Below are 12,867 nucleotides of genomic sequence, written 5' to 3'. Positions count from 1 at the left end.
TATAACGAAAATCCCTCAGAACCACTAGCCATCAGAACGTCGACGTTCTGACGGGTAGTGATTGTGACTGTCGACGTTCTGACGGTTATTGGTTCTGACGGATTTTCCTTGTCGACGAAATGACGTTTAATGCTTGTGACGGTTGTTCGAAATGGTAGCCCCCCCCCCCCGAAGGAATACCTACCTTACAAAAATACATACTAGCCTTTATAAGTTCAATTTATACTCAATTTATTTATGTTTTAATAATCCATTTCAGTTAAAGCATATTAATGGAGAGTCAGAGCAGTCGTATGGAAATTTCACTTGTCAGTGGGCAGGGTGTCGAGTGCAAGGAAGGTCTTCCAAGTGTCGAAACTGGCTTGAACGACATGTCCTTTTCCATGTGGATTGTAAACCTTCGTGTCTTAAACCTTTTAGTTGTATTGTTGATGGCTGTGGACTCAGATTCGGATCTCAGGTACATCCCTTATTTATTTTATATAATGACCAAAAGCTTGGATATTATACAGAACTGTGTCGTAACCTAGGGCGTACCTAAGGTTTATCAGATGGATGAGATAATTAGAAGTATTTTACACTCCCGTGTTTAAAAAATGTATGAGAGGTTTTACACTGTGCCGCCATGTGTACACTTTGGAGCATTACTTGTTCTGCCACACCTTGCCTCTGCACCATTCATCGTTTACGCCCCAAGTGGCAAGCGCCACTGCTGGTATACATGATTTTTGAACGTGGGAACCCTAGAACTTCACATGTTTTAAAGACAAGAGTATGGTCGCAAATAAAAAGAAGTGGTCATTACAAATCTGTGTTGTCTTTGATCGTAATATAGTAGAGATAACCCTAAAGAGCTGAGATATTCAACAAGAGTTTACAAAATAAAAAATCCGGGAGTTCATGAAGTATGGTCATGGAAATCGACATTTCTGAGTATGCGGTCTCTGTAAGTTGGGAGTTCTTTTGAAAAAGGTCAGTTGCCAAAAAAAGACAAATTTTTATGTTTCACGTGTTCTATTCTCTGGGATATTTGTATAGGCATGATTATTGTTGAAAATCTAATTAAATAAGCTTATTTGTAGGCTATGTTACATTGGATTTGCTAAACCTTTGAAGCAAATTATAAAAGAAAGGTATGAAGACAATATATCTGTGATTCTACTAAAACAAATATCATTATGGCACATTAAAAATCGGTGTTTTGGCGAGGGGGTTAAGATGACTTCGAAATTGGTTTTGGAAGAGGGAGGGATTGAATCAACTTTTCTCTGATCCTCAAGAAAGATTATATTATGTTTTTTCTTCTTCTGTGCCTGTCGTCTAACAGGCCCTCACAGTAGTAGATTAATATGGACCAAAATGGAGTAAACTGAAAATTGAATGTCCACTTAGCCTCTTCCCATTCCCTGGAACTTTCGACGGTACTAGTTTAGAATCCCGTAAAGACGCGGGAAAGACCGCGTCGAAATCTCAAAGATGCTATATGAAAAACAGTTTTTTACTACCTAGTGAGGTATTGCTCACTCCGTGACAACGATTTAAACTTTAGTTTGTTGAGGTTGAAGGGGCAAAAAAGGTACCTAGGTTAGGTTAGGTTACGTATTTAATATATGCTATGCTTTACCTCCACCCCGCCCCCTAATGTGCAAATATATAGCCAAATTTGTTTCTGAACTATTATGTTTTCATCCTATTTTGTTTTGTTTCATTATCATTAACGAAACTTCACTTATCGCGTGTTTACTGGATTCTAAATAAGTACCCTTTCGACTCTATCCCCCAAATTGTTTGTCTCTCAGGCCATTGGGGTCAATATATACGAGAATCCATTGCTAACATAGGGACAAGGTGAACATACTACTCAATTCCTTATTGTAGACTATTTCCAAATATATATACTAAATGATTTGCTCGTAAATGTACTCCTTCCCCTCAACACCTGATGGTCCCATACAGAGCTCTAGTAACATATCTCAATGCTATATCAAAGTAGTCATACCTTATATTAAACCGGTTATCTTCTCTGTCTGCAATTTATCTCCATTTGTGATCGCATTTGACTGATCAGTAAAAGATTTCGGACACAAAATAATCATTTTTATTTAAAGTGTCCAAAATATGTGTCCTTTTCTTTTTTTGCTCGGCAGTATGGCTTTTTTGTTGGACAGAATTTGTTGGGCAGCCATCAATTTTTAGCAATATTTCTGCGAGTATTATGAAGTAAGAATTTACCAAAATAGTATTTGAAATTATTACAAAAAAGTCATAAAAATGGAAGGAAATATAGTAATCCCAATAGTAGAAGGATCCTCCATATTATAAAGTAAAAATTTAATTGTTCCGGTGTTTTCTTTTAGTTTTTGGATTTTTATTGGGCTATATAAGGAAAAATTAGGGGGGTGGGGGGAGTGCATTTGCAAGCAAATCTGTTATTACATTTGGAAAGAGCAAAAAATGGAATAGAGTGTGTTCACCTTGTCACTATTTCAGTTGTGGAATCTCGTATATATTGACCACCGCTGCTTTAAAGACCACCTAAGGTATCTTTATAAATTGGGGTTTATTATTAACATTTATATGCTTATTTGTACATCAGCTATTATGGAGAAGGACCAGTGGATTTTTGTGTTGGCGGTGAGAGTGTGCTTGAATCCCAAAAAGTACAATTTTATGCCCGAAATTTCAAACTCTTTATTTGCCAATAGATAAATAAATAACGGGGTTTTTGAGAGAGGGAGTAAAGATTACTATCAAATTCCCCTTGGTTCATTGGGATATTTTGATAATTTACCTGTAATATGGGTTCTGGGGGATAATTTAATAAAATTATCCCTGAATGATTATGAATTGCAAGATGTGCTTCATGTCTATAAGTGCGAAGGTTGGGGAAGAGGGATCTCGGGTCAAATATTAATTATTCTAATTTGAGCAAGGTATAACGCGGTGACCGCTCTGCTAAAATGTAGCTATAAAGTTCACATTTTAAAAGAAACGATTTGCATAATTGGTTGGCCTTGTCCTAGAGAAAGCATGTATCTTGCCACCTTTGGGACATATTTCTTGTATTTCTTGACCTTTTTGATTTGATCTCAAGATTTGCGATTGAATGAGCCCTCTCCCAACTTTATACAATTATCTATTATACTCGGTTGGGAAAGCAAAAGAAAAGAAATAAGACAGGGACGGTCATATCGCTATTTGCGAAGTGTAAGCTATTGTGGAGAATATTATAGCTGCTACGTGCGGCATTTTGATTGGCCTATTGGGTTTGCTTATGATTAACACTTACGGCAGGCAGAAATGAAGTCTTATAATAAATTAAACAAAAACAATGTTGTGGGCAGTAATACTTCTAGGAATAAGAAGGCAATCATGATTTATGTGTCTCACACAGGAAAAATCCTTTGATTTTTTCTTAGCCATAAGAAAGGAGCGACTACTTACAGCTCCTGAGTGGGTTTGCTCTGATATTTCTCGTCGTTCTTATATTATTTTAAAAATCGATTTTTGTTGCCACCTTTAGGGCTTTCTTAGTAAAGACTTTTAGAAAGCTAGCGCATAACAAGAGAATGAAGTTTTGAACTGACAGAGCTACAACCACGACCTCCCAGCCCCTCCTCTCTTTACTCTACTCCCCTCCTCTTTTTAGCAGAAAAGTAGGCATATTACACCCAGTTTAAAGAGGAAGCATGATTCGCAAAGTGAGATTATGGTTCCTTCCACTCATCCCTTCTTATGGTCCCTTAAGAAAGGGTTGCCACCTTTACATCCTGTTTCTTTGTTTTTCACACTCAATTTGTCAACTACTTGTTAATCTCGACTCTTATATTCTTTCTCTCTAGGTTTCTGCCTTCGATCTCGTGATGTCATGACTGAAAAAAAATCTTTTGCGGTTTTTCCTTAGTCACTTTTGATGCTTGCGTTTTTGCTTGTTTGATAGTTTCTCCTGATGTGATAGCCGTAGGGCCAATTAAAAGGACTCTAGAACATTTCCGTTCAAATGAGCCCTCTCCCGATATTCGATTCGATAATCCCTGGAAAAATAACACACAAAGCAAATAAACACGCATCTGTCATCCTTCTTCTGGCAAAAAAAAATACAAAATTACATGTTTTGGTAGATACGAGCTTGAAACCTCTGCAATAGGGCTATCTGATATGCTGAATCTGATGGCGTGATTTTTTATTAAAGTCACTTGACTTTTGTGGTAGTTTCTCCCGTTTTTGAAAATCAGGCATATTTCCTCAGACTCGTAGCTTCTGATGGGTAACATGAAACTTAAGCCGCGTTTTCAGGCTCAGCGGGTTCGAACACGGGTTGTTCTCGTCTAGTTTAAAGTTTATAGTTTTTAGTATAGTTTTGCCTAGTTTCAGCGGGTTCGAAGCTTCAACCCCGTGTTTGATACACTAGATGCACTGATTCACAACGCTTAATGCACTAGACGAGAACAACCCGTGTTTGAACCTGCTGATCCGTGAACAACCCGTCTTTAAACACGGGTTGTTCGTGTCTAGTGCATAAAGCGTTGTGCAGCAGTGCATCTAGTGTATCCAACACGGGGTTGAAGCTTCGAACCCGCTGAAACTAGACAAAACTAGACGAAAAACTAGAAACTTGAAACTAGACTAGAACAACCCCTGTTCGAACCCGCTGAGCCTGAAAACGCGGCTTTAAATGAATCTTCTGTATTTGAAATCAGCGTAAAAAGCCGTTTATTTTAAACCCAACCCTTGTTCGAGGACTTTTTTTTTACTCCATACTACTCTGATCCATTAAGCCACTTTAAGCCATATTGAAACTACTTTGTAATTCTCTCGAGATGCTAGTGTCAAATCATTTATAAACCCTTGGCCTTGTATGTTGGGAAGGAAATTTTCTAAAATGTGGATTTAACGCCCCAAAATGACCTAATTATTTTGATCATTTTATGCCAAATAATCTGTTCTGGAGCCGAGTTCTCTATCTCCATGCTAAAATTAAAAAAAAAAAACTTTTTTGTAACCAGATGATGGCTTAATTATGCTCAAAAATAGTCACGTAGCTTTCTCGCCTCCATTTTCTGCTGTAAGTTTTGTCAAGTAAATCAATATTACAGTTGATCAATTACTTTCCAGCCCTCATTCCGGAAATTTAGGAGGTTCTTCACACAGTGCAATCATGCAGACTGTCTTCAGGCTGAATGGCTGCTTAAGACCAGTTTATTTTGACTGCCGTTTTTTAAGTCAAAACTATAACTTCAGTCTTCCGGACATCAAACCCTCTTAATTGGCCATAACGTTGATAGATAGTTCTTTTGTTATATAATGAATAGCGTAAGTCTGGAATCATGGCTTTATATAAAAACTGCAGTGGCCGACTTCTGCAAGATTGCTTAACTTTGCCAAATAGTTTATCTAATGTAAATTTGTCTCTTGTCACAAACTACCGTACCCATGACCAGCTCCCAAATTGTTGGCCCACGGGAAATGCAGAATTGTGTTTTACCTGCAGAATATCGTAGTTTTTAAGGATTGATAGTCACAACACATTATTTTTCCACATCTTATACTTTACACAATTGATAAACGTCCATAACACCTAGCTAATCACGTGATGCTATAGGGCGAGTAGCTTAAGTCAATATTTCTTTGGAGCACTTTCCCGGCACCCGGTTCTCGGTGAGAATATGTCCTGTTTTGTCCCACAGCTGGTGGATTGAGTTGAAATTTTTAGTGATTTCCGGGGAGGCTAAAAATTTATGTTTAGGAGAAAGAGTGAAAATAATTTTCATCGAATTCTCGCAAAAAAGAATCCGCTACTGTTTTATTTTGTCTTATGTTTATCCTCTGACAGGCTCTTTGGCTTGTTACATATCTATTTTGTCAGAATTTGAAGCCCAAAATGTCTTTCTTTTGTCCAAGGTTGATAACCCATGTCCATGTTATTTGTATTTAAGCTTTATGCTTAGTTTAGATTGACCATGTAGGCTTATCAAACTGTTTTGCCTATGGTAAGCAAGAATGTAAATTTAACTCTGGTGGGTCCATTATTTTTAGCTTTCCAATCATAGAGGGTTTTCCATTCTTGTGTTAGGTTGTTCGCTTACAGAATAGCAAATAGAAAAAGCTACTAAGTTTGCTTATGTGTACTTATTAACTTACGCTATTGAGAAATTATCGAACTGGCATTCGACTGAACCCTCAACGGTCAGAGAAACTCTCCTGTAAGGCTCTGGGCAGAAGACAGCATTTTGTCTTCTGGCTTGTGATGCTGCTTATAGATCTTTTGGTGTCTTCCTGTCCTTTATCTTTGTTCGGTTCAATATAGAATAATTTTCTAGCATAGACCCTATTATCACAACCCTATGTAGATTTCATCTAGGTTGGGATTAAGGAGATGACTTTGAAAACACCAAAATGGATTTGATTGGATCTAATGCTGAATTCTCCAAGCAGTGAAAACACCAAAATGGATTTGATTGGATCTAATGCTGAATTCTCCAAGCAGTGGAGGATTACGACATGATTGATGATATTGATGCTGCACGGCGAATTTGTTTCATAGAATTTCGATGACATTTTGTTTGACAGATTTGTATAAATGTAAGAAACAAGCGCAGAAAGTTGCTGCCTTCTTGCCAGGTTGCCGGTGTTTACCCCCCCCCCCCTCCCCCTGAAAATACCTCCCTCGTGGAAATTACCCCCCCCCAGTGGAAAATAAAGGCTTTCCAAATTTGAGAATTTATTAAACAACAATACTACGAAGAACAAAAGGGAAATCTTTTTGTAAGAAAAAGAGTTCCCTTTTGTTCTTCGTATTATTGTTGTTTGTTATGGAAAGGCAGTGTGGTCTTCGTCGCTATTTTTGAGAATTTATTTGAGTTTTTTTCCGTAGAGGGAAGGAATTTTGGTACTTGTGTATTATATCCCACTCACGAATAGATAGGACATATATAATTTGAGCTATATGAAAGGGGTTGCCTACTCCTTGAGACCTCGCTCTTTACGCTAATTTTTTTTTAGAATTTTAAAATAAAGTTGCTTGTTTAAATCAAAAATCCATTATGTTTCAGGGATCGTTCTTGAATAATTAGAACAAAAATCAAAACTTTAGCGTAAAGAGCAAGGTCTTGTGGAAGGGGCAACTTCTTTCATATACGTAATAATTTCTGTTCGTTTTAGGTTTTCATGTTGCTCCTTACTTTCGGTTGAAAAATCTTGTTTTTTATATTTAATTTCTGATCATTTTTAAACAATACCGGGAAATCTGGCTCTCTCTCTATGAAAAATTCCAGTATTTGTGTATTATACGCCACTCGCTCAAGTTTACTATGTGTAAAACTCGAGAAAAAAGCGATTTGTTTATTAGTTTCTTCGTTACTTTAGAAACAAATTTGGGCTAAATATTTGCACATTAGGTATAGTATAACCTAATAGTATAGGGGTGTAAAGTATACCGGGTCTGCATGCAAAATGTTTTAGGTACAATTATTCTGCAAATTATGAAGTACGGATTGTTTTCTGATTTCAAACTGTCCAAATACTTTATCCCCTCCCCCCTATGTGCAAATATATACCTCAAATTATATATTTCCCATCTGTTCTGTCACTTGTCTTGGTCTTGTCTCACGCTAAGCTGAAAAAAAAAATTAACGAGGAAACTGGTTTGTTCTCGAGTTTTGCACAGCGTAAACTTGAGTGAGTGGCGCATAATACACAAGTACCAATATTCTTTCCCCCTACGGAAATGAAAAAAAATAGAAGCTAAATAAAATTCTCAATACACAAGTACCGGCGTATAATACACAAGTACCGAATATCCTTCCCCCTACATAAAAACTCAAATAAAAGTCTCAATTTAGGAAAGCCTTATTTTCCACGGGGTGAGGGGGGTATTTTCCTCGGGGGGGGGGGGGGTAAACGCCTAGAACCTTCTTTCCAGTCGAAAAAATCATAGATACGAGTGAAAGTTACTCCCAAGCAATGGAGGGGGGGGGGGTCCTGGATCTGCTAAGTAGGGTTTATGTTTATGAATAAGGATTGATCGATCAACTTTAGTTTCAATATGTAGTACTTCCGAAATGATGCAGTGCCTAAATCTTTTTTATTCCTTTTATAGTTCTCGACACAATTAATCCGGAAAATTGCTAATTATCATTGCAATTCGCGTGCAATGTCAAGATTTCCATTATCTTTTGTCTGCTTTTAAATAAAGATATCCCACTTCCTTTGGGTATCGTCAACGGTCCGGTAGCTTGCACTTTTATTTTTATCGATCCTTTTGTAGATCCTTCTATTTTATTTTATAGCCTTTTGAAAATGCCATCTATTTGGGTAATATGTTTCTTTACAACAAAACGTTGACAGGCCTAAATTAGACATGGTTTTCATAATTTGAAACTGCGAAGGTCTTGATTGCTTCACGCTGGTTACTTGTCTCACTTTTATGACTTTATGCTTTTTCAGTAATAACAGTTTTTTTTGCAATCTTTGGCCCTGCGAAATTTTTGCGCAATAAAGTTTCAAAACTTGGTGTTTAAAAAGGGACTCATTTCTTCTGTTCGGTTTCAATTCCCTCAATTCAATTTTAAGCTTTGTACATATCTACACCTCTATGACGAATTAAAGAGCCGTTGTAAAGTTTTATTAATGTTTTGTTCTCAAAATCGACTTTTTTTTTCGGGCGTGTTTTATTGTAGTGGAAAGGTCTATCTTCAATGAATAAATTATTTTGACTGGTAGGTTTAGTGCTAACTGAATCCACTGTTTTCTTTTTCCTTTCTTCTAGTCGCACCCTATTTTTAAAGTCATCCAAATCCATCCAAAATAAAAAATTGCTTCTTATTAGGTTTTAGGATTTGTTAGGGGTTCATTTGATTTTATTTTCACTCAGAAAGTTGAAAAACATGAGCTTTTGAACTTAATTAAATAAATCATTTGGTCATTTATTTTCCCAGCTGGAACAATTGGCAATGGAGTTTCAGGTATCTTAAAAACTTTTCAAAAAAATTGAACGCGGTTATGGTGTTACCTCCTTTTATTTAGGACTAGCTTACCTGTCGCGCGTTGCTATAATCTCAAAAGAAAGGAATTTCAAGGGAAATTCTCTTGAAAAATCCCACCCTGGAAAATTCTCCGTGTAAAGCTCACCCTCTGTGGAAAATTCTTCCCGCGTATTAATAACGATCGTATTTTGAACTTGTAGGTATTTGAAAATTCCCCCAGACGGTTTTCTTCGAAAAATTAACCCATGCGGAAAATGTCCCCCGGAAAATTTCCTCCCGCCATAAATCGAAAAACACGATAATGCACTGATTTAATAAACACAAACATCGATTTTTTCCGCCGTCATGCTTTCCACAAAAGAGTTTATCCCAGAATGAAAAAAATTGTCCTTTACCCCGCATTTATATAAATTAACTGATTTATTTATTTTGACTACATATGCAAGAAGTCGGAAAAAGATGCGCAAATCAAATTCATTTTAATATGGAATCCCTCACCCCTGTGGAATTCACGTCGCTTGCGCTTCCTGTGTCTATTACTGTAGAATCAGTAACGAGAATCCCTTGTCAACGGATAAAACGTCGCCCACGAGTTTCTTAGATAAGATTTTATTAATACAGCAAAGTATTCAGCATCCCCCCCCACCGCAAGGCTTTTAGGTCGGGAATGCAGGGAGAAAGAACAGAAAACAAACAAAAGTAAAAACGCCTACAAAAACATGTGTAGTGTAGTTGATGAATAGAACATTAAGAGTAAAAAAGAATCATTGCCAGAGGAGATCTTAAAATAGGTAAGGTATTTTTTCCCTTGCTACTGGAGAGGTCCCTTTCTCCCGTAGTGGTTATTTCAATCTAAAGGCCCTGGTAACATGCCATTCTAGCTAGTTAGGATTTCCGATACGTTTGAACGGTAGTAGGTTTCCAAAATGAATGTGATACGGGGGAATGGGGATGTTAATAGAACAGCTGGAATGTGTTACGCAATCAGTCAAGATAACAATTGTCGAAACCTTTTAAATTCTTTAAAAGGAATGCTGGTTTGGACAAGGCGTTTTGGCTAATGATAGGGAAAATGTTGTATTGCATTCAAATTGATACATTTTGGACTGTTGAATACAACTTAAGACAGAGTTAGGTACATAATTGTAGAGGGGAGAAGAGGGGAGCTTTGAGCCTGTTCTCCCGTCCCAAAATTGATAAATACCTACCATATTACTCCAATTTTCCATATCTTCAGATAATACGCACACTGGATGCCATTAAATATACGAGTGTGGGTAGGAGATATTGTATGCTATAGCTTGAAATAGTCCTGTTCTTGCTGGGACAAACTTTGTCAAGCATGTTCATCACTTTTAATATTCAGTGCAGCTTCATATTTGTATACACGATTCAGACTTTTTAAGAAACAAACTAGTAAGTATGATTTCTTTCTCGTCCATTTTAGACCAGGTCTTCCGCACGCTCTGTGTCAACGACGAAATACAGAACATTACACTCGAGGAATTGCCCACTTTCTGCTTCCTGGTGTTCATGTTGGAGCGCCACGTGTGCGGCACGGTTCCACCACATTTGGCATAGTTCCCACAAAGCTTGGTATATTTCCGAGACACTTGTGTACTTCATTTCTGACCCTTGACTATATTGATGACTAATAAAAAATATCCACAGTCCTTTTTATCTTGAGTAAATAATCATGGATTCCAAACCCCAACCTAGAGCCGTTCCTAGGGTTGGTGCCGCCCAGGGAAAAATTAATTACAGCGCCCTTCCCGACTCAAATATAAGCAAGAAAAACCGAAGGTTCTATCCCATTATCCGGGCCTCTCGGCTTAATCAAACAGTTCGTGGTAACGAACTGTAAATAAGGAGCGACCCGGCTCAATAGTAACAAAAACTCTAAAAACCGAAATTTTTATACCAATAGATACATCAATAGAATCAGATTCTCATGCTGATTTCAAACATATAAGTCGTAGAATTTTATAAGTCAAGCGAGCAGAAATTATTCCGTGTATGAAAGGGGCTGTCCCCTCCTCAACGCCTCGCTCTTTACGCTAAAGTTTGACTCTGTCTCACAACTTTATTTTTTAAAACAATAAAAAACTTTAGCGTAAAAAGCGAGGCGTCATATACGGAACAATTTCTGTTCGTTTTAAGTTTTAATGTCGCTCCTTACTTTCAGTTAAAAAAAAACTTGTTTTTTTTTTATTTTCACTATATAGACTGGCAATGATAAAACCCGTTTTGTGACGTCTTAACTGTTATAGAGCAGGCAATGATAGCAAAGTTTTCATTGCGTATACGATATTAAACTGTGGTTTTTGGAATTTAGGGGGGGGGAAAAGGTACCAAAGTTATGTTACGTATTTATTATATGCTATTCTTTACTCCCTCCCCCCTAATGTGCAAATATAGAGCCCAAATTTGTTTGTAAACTGATATATTCATCCTATTTTATTTTGTTTCATTAGCATTAATCAAACTTGACTTTTTAGAGAGGCCCGGATAATGGGATAGTACCAAACCGAATCCCACCAGCCGTGGCCCCCCAGCCACGGTGTCCGGGGCAGCTGCCTCGGTTGCCCCCTCTCTTTGAACGGCTCTGCCCAAATCCCAACGTAAATTCTTGCAGCGATTTTTGGATATTAATAATTAATCTTGATTTCTTATTTGAAACAATTATAAACTAGAGGAAAAATAACTTTTCCTCCTCTTATTTATCCACTCAAGCAACATAATGTTTAACTTGCGGTATGACATGTTTAACGTGCATGTTTCATGTTTAACGTGCGAAATCGTTCTATATCTTGAGGTTGGTGAAGGTGTACTCTGTATTTCTATATTATCTGACAAAACTTGTCATATCTTCTTTTTATATATATATGTTAAGCGGAGTCGTAAATTTTGTTGAAAGACAGCATAAGTCTAGAAGGTGGAAATTTTGTTGAAAGACAGCACAAGTCCTGAAGGTGGAAATTTTGTTGAAAGACAGCACAAGTCTAGAAGGTGGAAATTTTGTTGAAAGACAGCACCAAGTCTAGAAGATGTAAATTTTGTTGAAAGACAGCACAAGTCTAGAAGGTATAAATTTTGTTGAAAGACAGCACAAGTCTAGAAGGTGGGGAAACCCAGCAGGTTGTCAGTCAAAGTCATATACCAAGAAAATGGTCTGGGTGACTCATTCTTACTCCAGCGCTATTTTCAATTTTAGTTCGGACCTGGTCTCGCCTTTATTCACTGTAAGGTGCTGTGACCAAAAAGTCTGATATTTTTTCTTCCTCTCCCCTGCCTCCTTGCTAGGATTTAGTTGTTCAGTTGTGTGCATTTCGTGAAATTTATTTCGCCAAGTAGTACATCATTGGTTTCTTAGTTCCTGCTACTCACATCGTTGAACCCTTTGATTGGTCAATAATTTACATAGTTTTAGTTGACGTAGCAAAAGGCTAAGTGGTACTTGTGCACTATTTGGTACACACCGTTATAGACTGTATCAAGGAAACCAGACACGAAACCCGCAAACGGGTATTAGCGATGGAGAAATGGAATGCAAAGCGTGGTTTTCATTGCGATTACAATATTGAAACTGTTAAATTTGGGATTTAGGGGGGGGGTACCTAGGTTAGGTTACGTATTTAATATATGCTATGCTTTACCCCCACCCCCCTAATGTGCAAATATAAAGCCCAAATTTGTTTTTAAACTATTATATATTCATCCTATTTTTTTTTGTAGCATTAACCAAACTTGACTTCTTTCGTGTGTACCATTTAGTGCACAAGTACCGGCTAAGTGGTTTACCTTCTACGATGATTCTTTTGGTGATAGCAAAACTTCTAGTGTTTATTTCATTTACTCACGTTTCCCCGATAAAGATTTAGTT

General features: G+C 37.3%; 1 protein-coding gene across 2 annotated transcripts in view; it reads left to right on the top strand.

Moving 5' to 3' along the window:
- jing (AE binding protein 2 jing) overlaps positions 1-12,867 on the top strand; it is a 139,479-nt gene that overhangs the window by 90,219 nt on the left and 36,393 nt on the right. For both annotated transcript variants that reach the window (XM_089104888.1, XM_089104889.1), the window contains one exon: positions 260-460. In XM_089104888.1, coding sequence (XP_088961014.1) covers positions 260-460 — 201 coding nt within the window. The remainder of the gene's footprint in view (positions 1-259; positions 461-12,867) is intronic.

Source organism: Artemia sp. Qi Xiang Cuo, chromosome 19 (genome assembly GCF_049724085.1).
Source record: "Artemia sp. Qi Xiang Cuo chromosome 19, ASM4972408v1, whole genome shotgun sequence".
Taxonomy (NCBI): domain Eukaryota; kingdom Metazoa; phylum Arthropoda; class Branchiopoda; order Anostraca; family Artemiidae; genus Artemia; species Artemia sp. Qi Xiang Cuo.
Note: the sequence above shows the minus strand (reverse complement) of the source record. Positions and strands in the feature narration are given on the sequence as shown.